We start from the raw sequence: 6,897 nt of genomic DNA, 5'->3' as shown, positions 1-6,897 counted from the left end.
TGGCTACCGGGAAAGGTGCTGTCGGTGAGGAACGGGCGGAGGAGCAGAGGTCACCGAGTCGGGTAGCATCGGCGATGATGCTCCTGTCTTGTAGATCACTTGCTCCTCTTCTCTCCCAACGTATGCTAATTCAATCTCTTACTGATATGTGGGATCATCTGAGTCACTGAATGTAGGCTAGGGTGACAAATTTGTTGTCACTCATTCCATAAAAGTAGCAAAAAGTTAAATGCCTTGAGGAGGCGCCCAAGCCACTTATGGGGGCCCGGCCTAATAACTCCCAGTCCTAGCCTAGCCCAAACGAGCCCTCACTCTAAATTCAAGCGAATTTCCAGTTGAACCAGATGAATATTTGATAAGTAAATTTCGCAAAACTACAGATACTTTGATAAAATTATCATAAAACTGCAGATTTAAGAAATAGTTTTTATAAAACTACAAATTTAATGTTAATTTTATCGTAGAACTATAAATACTTTGATAAAATTACCACAAAACTACAGATTTAAACAATAGTTTCACAAAACTACAGAGTTAGTACCGATTTTATCGTAAAATTACAGATATTTTGGAAAAATTATCCCAAAACTACATATTTAAACGGCTATGAGACTACAGGCGGTCCGTTTCATAAACTGCAAGCGAGGCCCGATGGTAATGGTAATATGGCTGGGAACAACTCCTCTAGAATATGTAAATTTGTGATAAAATCAACATTAAATCTGTAGTTTATGAAATTATTGCTTAAATTTGTATCTTTATAATAATTTTATCAAAGTATCTATAGTTTTACAATAAAATCGATATTAAATCTATAATTTTGTGGAACTATTGTTTAAATATATAATTTTATGATAATTTTATTAAAATATCTGAAAATTAGTACCAAATATCTAGTTTTATAGAATTATTACTTAAATCTGTAGTTTTACGATAACTTTTATCAAAATATCTTTAGTTTTAAAAAATTTACTCATATTTGATTAAAGCCCTCCTGTATTCCAAGCAGGAAGGCTCACTCAAATTACAGCCGCGAGTCTCTGAGATCACTGCTTGTAGCAACCAAAGTCCGTGAGATGTAAATCTCAACGACCGGCTTCTTGCTGCTACAGTACTAGCACGTTGCAACACAAAGTGCGTTATCAGATTCATAATAGTACTTACCCTCTAACATGCATGCGCTGCAACATATTGCTCCATAACTAAAGATGATTCTTCAAGCATTGCATACCAGAACAAAAGGCAGCATCGGTTTCACACAACCTGTCTTTACCAACCAGTGTCTTACAGGGAACAGCAAAATTGCTTTCGACAAACCATAGTGCTCCAACCTAATCAAACTGTAACATGTCCAGAATAAAATATATAAAGAAAATAACATCTCAATACACTCCTGTTATCAATGACGAAAACTCCAAAAGCTTCAACTTTAGTTTTGGGCTTCAAACTCCTGCTTGCTCATGAAGATTGCAACCGGCTCACCAGGGGACGGCGGATTCTGATTCAGCAGAGATATATACTTGCCAGCTTTAGCACGAGCAGCTTCATCAGATGCTGACAAGACCTCTACATGCTCAAGGCCCAACTGCCTTCTTATCAGCTCCAAGTTCTCCTCCAGAACATCCATTTCGCCAAAAGGAAGCCTCAAGTCCAAAGCCTGAGGGCCAACCTCCCTGGCCTCGTCTTTCTTGAACCTAATGAAGGGCATGCACAGCTTCTGGACTTGTTTGAAGTTTGCTTCCTGTCCGATCGAACAATTCTTCAATGCTTCTATAATCTCTTGGTCGGGTGCAAAGGACCGTGCGTGGCTATCAAATTTAGATTGCAGCACCTTCAAACATTGCTCTTTCCAGCCATAATAATGCTCATTCACATATATGAGACCAATGCTCATCTTATTCCCCTCTGACGTAGGAGGAGTAGGTGTAGCTCCCTTCTTGGGCTTCTTGGAACCAGACTCTTGCTTCTGAAGCAGCTTCCTCATTAAAACTATGGAATCTTGCAAGTACTTGTTTGCAATTCTTAGAGTAGGATCTGGGGTGTCTGCAGCTGGCCAGCCAGCTTTTATTGCAAACCCTTCTTTCCTCAGGATCTTCTGCCACACATGCTCAGCGTAATGTGGACAAATGGGGGTGATAAGCCTCGTCTGAACTTCCATAAACCACCACAATAGATCACGGTTCATGCCTGCCGCTCCACAAGAGAGTCTGTACTCATCTCTAGCCAACTGGAGGTCATAGAACCCAGATTTTAGGGCATCTCTGAACATGAAGGCATTGTAGCTCTTCTCAGTTTCCTTCACAGCAATGTTTATCTCATTTGCAAAAACATGGTCAGCATAAGTAGAGGGAGGCCCAGATCGCAGAGAAGATTCAGCACCTACCACCTCTTCCATCCATGCAATTTCCTTTGTAAGCCTCAAAATAGCAGCATTTGCGGTTTCAAAGACAAAGTTTGCATCATCCATACCATCACCAGCATCAGCAAGCGCAAACCTAGTGGCATCTGATGAGAATTCTTCAATGGCCTGCCGGAGAGTACGGAAATTCCCAGTCGACTTGGACATCTTCTCAGAATTAAGCATAAGATGCCCATTGCAACGGAAGCCACGGGGCCAATGATGTTCTGGTAGAAGTGCTGTATGGTTGTAAATGCAGAATGTCAGATGGTTCTGGATAAGGTCCTTACCAGATACCCGAATATCAAAGGGATACCAATACTCAAACTCTTGCTTCATTTTGCTCAACAGGGCAGGAGGGATGTCACTTTCTGGTGCTGGACCATTGCAGAACACGTACTCCCAGACATCATCTGTCATCTGTTCAGGCCTGATAGAAGCTATTTCCTTTCCGTACATATTGCCATTTTGCAAAAGATGTGCAATAGTGTAATAAGCCATATATAGGGTTGAATCTGAAAGAGATTCCACAAGGAACTGTTCATCCCACGGAATACGAGTCCCAAGACCAAAAGAACGTGAACAGGCCCACTGATTCAGCCAGCCCAAAGTGTGCTCAAAACCATTACGGGTTTCAGCTGAGAATGTATTCATATTTTCCAAACATTTCTCTGCCTTCTGCTTCCATTCAGTCTCACCATAGGTTATGTACCACTGGTCTGTGAGAGCAACCACACACTCATCACCAGATCTCGACATTACCTTCTTCTCAGGCTCACTATACAACACTGCAGTGCCTTCTTCCAGAAGCTTGTTCTTTATCAGTGGCTTCGCTTCTTGGACTTTTCTGCCATTAAATTCTCCGACAATCATAATTCCATCAGTGAATCCTTTCAAATATGTCATCTTTTTCGCTTCAGCGAGCTTCTCCTTGTCATTCTGGCTCTTAATCTTAAGATCAAAGCACACCTTCTCAGCTGACTTGTCTCCAAATTCAGGGATATTGATTATTGGAACAACCTTAAAGGGAAGCACCCACTCATCTTTCACACCAAACTTTGCTCTCAAAGCAGGCTTTGTGACTAAATCTTGCAGTGCCATGAAATCATCTGGTGAATCGCTTGGAACACTTGTCACAATGCCAGTTCCTTTATCTGTTAGGATAGTCATCATGGGAAGTGCATATATAATCTCATTGAAGGCGAGAGGAGATTTCAATGGCAAACCAATCAGATCATTTCCAGATATCTCAGCTAAGCATGTTGGCTTTTCTGGGACCCTTGAAAGATTCTGATATGCAAGATTAAGAGCAGCTCTTGCAGTCAGGATGAATACATCAGTATCATTGATCTCAAAAGCCCCATAGTTTCCATCAGGCAGTACCCAACAGTTTGTCTGCCCATACATTGTCTCAGGTCTCAATGTAGCTGCAGCCAAAAAAACTTTCTTCCCCTCCAAGGTCTTCAACTTGGGAGGGAATGGTGGGATCACCTCCATTTTGATCAAAACATATTCCTGTGGCTGCACACCTTCACCTGTTGCTCGATCATGATCAGCACAAGGTTGGCCATCCAACGGAGAGTAAATCGTATACCTCATATCTTTAACAACCTTGCCCATTTCCTTCAGTTTTCTCATCTGCCACCGGACAAAAGCATCATAGAATTTATTCATGTCGGTCGTGATGAATGACCGCCTCCAGTCACAGCCCAAGCCAAAAGCCTTGAGGTCCTCCTTTGCCAATGGAGGGAAGTATGTCAACCAGTGATACGGGTCCTGAAATTTAGCAATTTCTTCATCTGACAGGCCAAAGCCCCTCATGATCTCCCACTGGAACTTCTGTACGCCAGCCTTTGAAGCAGCCTTAGATTTCTTGCTCTTAAATTTATCTGGGGCAACAGCAACAGCCTGGTCAGCCTGGCTATCTGCCACGTCGGAGCTTACATCATCCTCTGCTGCAGGAAACACTGGAGGATTTCCGTATTGCTGAATCTCCCTTGCAAGCTTATCTGCTGAGGCCTTGATAGGCATTCCAGTACAATGAAAACCAAAGGGCAAAAGGACATTTGAGCCTCGCAGTCTGTGGTATGCAGCACCGAACTCAAGCTTGGACAATGAGAAGGCATGGCCCAAATGTAACAAGCCATTCATGTAAGGGTAGGGAAAGTTGCCAAAGAACTTTTCACCAGGGCCCGGACGGTTGTTGCCGGAATCAGCCTCGAAAATCCTGTTCTCATCCCAACAATTTTGAGCTTCTGATTGGATCCTGAGCAACAGGTCTCTACGAGCAAAACTCTTGCCTCCATCAGGATTTGATGACATTTTCCTAACCAATCAATAAAAAGCAGGTGTCAGGGTACAAGTCATTTGAATCGGTTTGATTTAACACATTTCAGAACATAAAATAGAATATCGTCACGTGTAGAAGATGACATTTGCACTCAACTTCATACATAACATGACATTTGCACCAAATCAGAATCAGGGTCAATAGCTGCCTTGTAAAGTTTGCGGAAAAGTACATACAAATGTGTGTAAACCGAACCCATCCTGGATAAAATTTCTGCTGAACTGATGAAACTAGGGTTAATTGCAACTTCATTAAGAAAAAATGAATCTACCTACACATGTAACCCATATGACCCCCTGGTCCATAAACTATAGCTCTCTACAGTCTAGATAGATTACAGAATTCCATGAAGCAAGCCGGCAGAGGACGCCGAGACACTAACACCCTGCCAGATTGCAGGGGAGGGGCAGTCCGTCCTAGAAACCCCAAAACCTAGGACGCCGGCAGAAGAATCCGGCAAAAAGCAAAGGCAGTTGACCCAACTCGCGGCCGACTCTAAACCTAGGCTGGGATCCAGCGGGCACGGCACGAGGAAGAAATCTGGTTGCGAAAGAGGATCCGAGGAGGAGGCGGGATAGAATGGAATTAGCATACCTGAGGAGCGCGTGCAAACAGGGGAGCCGCAGCCTTGCGCCGGTGAGCAGACTAGGAGCCAGCACAAAGGCGACGGCGGAGGGGGATGACGAGATCACGAGACGAGTGGAGGGAGGGAGGATGGAGGGGCTAGGGTTTATTCCTGGATGGCTGACTACTTACTTGGGTTGGGCCTATTCTTGGATATCCACCAGGCCCGGCCCATTCATTTTGGGTCCAATTTAGCAATCCGATCCTGGCCCAGAATATGTTGTACAGCGAGATGCATAATCCGTGTTGCGATCACGGTTCACAAATGCGTCGGTAACCATCTAAAAATCACGATTATCAACCTTCTCAGTTCGGTCCGGTTTCAGAAACCGAACGGTAACCGAAATTTGAATTTAAAAATTTGAAAAAATAAATAAATAATTCAAAAACAAATCTTAAAAAAAAACTAGACACAATTCTAAGGCCTTGTGGGAAAAAATTCAAAAATAATGTCGTTTGTATCATATTCTATAGGGAGGAAGTTTGAAAAAAATGAAAAAAATTAAAGCGTGCAGCTCAGTTATTAACTTATGTTAAGGAAAAGTGTAACATGCAAACACATATTTTTCTTGTGTAAAACGTATTTTAAGAGAATTTTTAAAATTGATTTCACTTTATTTAGAGTTTTATTAAATTCTCTATGATTTTTACAAAGTTCACAAGCATTGTGAATATGTTAAGAAACAGCACTGTAATTAATTTTTTCATGTCTACTATTATTTTTTCTACGTAAATCATAGTATAAATAAGCTAATGAAAGTGGTTTCACTATTTTTTGAGGTGTGAGTTACAACACATTTACACAATCATGTATGTTACAATAACTAATTCATGAGTTCATGTATTTTTAAAAGATATAAGATCATATAAGAAGACTAACAAAATTAGTTTCATGATTTTTATTAGCAAAGGTAAACTATGCATTTAACTTGGTTTAACAAATACAATTTTTCACAGAAAATTTTGAACTTTTTTATGAGTATAAATATTTTTATCATGTAGATCATGTCACAAGGAAACCAACAAAATTTGTTTCACTTCATTTAAAGCTCAGATGAATTAGTTATTGATTTTAGAAGATTGAGATAATTTTTGGGTTTTTTTTTGAACTTCACTGAAAATCGAGAAAACCACTCGATAAATCGACAAAACCGAGCGGTTACCGATAATACGGAAAATTCAAGAAAACCGCTCGATAAATCGCAAAACCGCTCGGTAACCGATCCAAACCGACCTGTTACCGAACGGCTAAAATCGCGATTTTTTTCCAAATTTCAAATTTTACCAAATAAATTTTCTCCAATTTTTTTTAAAATTTTTGATCGGTAACCGCGGTTGTCGTGAATTTTCGGTTACCACCGGAGCTCGGTAACCGAACTCCGGTCGGTAACTTTAACCCTGGTTGCGATGAGAATTTTGGGGAAACCAGAAATCCTAGCACACATTAGCATCAAGTTAATTGGTAGACCAATGAATTATTATTTTTAGAAATGTTAGTAAAATTGTTAGATGTATATACACACTC

At 41.0% G+C, this 6,897-nt stretch overlaps 1 protein-coding gene across 1 annotated transcript; it reads right to left on the bottom strand.

The window, feature by feature from the left end:
- Nucleotides 1–1,252: 1,252 nt before the first annotated feature.
- Nucleotides 1,253–5,470, bottom strand: LOC133891889 (leucine--tRNA ligase, cytoplasmic-like). The gene is made up of 2 exons (XM_062332595.1): nt 5,343–5,470; nt 1,253–4,724 (listed from the first exon to the last, which is right to left on the bottom strand). The coding sequence occupies exon 2, from the start codon at nt 4,718–4,720 to the stop codon at nt 1,430–1,432; it is 3,291 nt and encodes a 1,096-aa protein (XP_062188579.1). The 5' UTR covers nt 4,721–4,724; nt 5,343–5,470; the 3' UTR covers nt 1,253–1,429.
- Nucleotides 5,471–6,897: the final 1,427 nt, after the last annotated feature.

The sequence above is a fragment of the Phragmites australis genome, chromosome 2 (genome assembly GCF_958298935.1).
Source record: "Phragmites australis chromosome 2, lpPhrAust1.1, whole genome shotgun sequence".
NCBI classification, from domain to species: domain Eukaryota; kingdom Viridiplantae; phylum Streptophyta; class Magnoliopsida; order Poales; family Poaceae; genus Phragmites; species Phragmites australis.
Note: the sequence above shows the minus strand (reverse complement) of the source record. Positions and strands in the feature narration are given on the sequence as shown.

Coding starts and splice junctions, on each gene's coding strand:
- LOC133891889 (XM_062332595.1), bottom strand. CDS start 4,720: ATGTCATCAAATCCTGATGGAGGCAAGAGTTTTGCTCGTAGAGACCTG.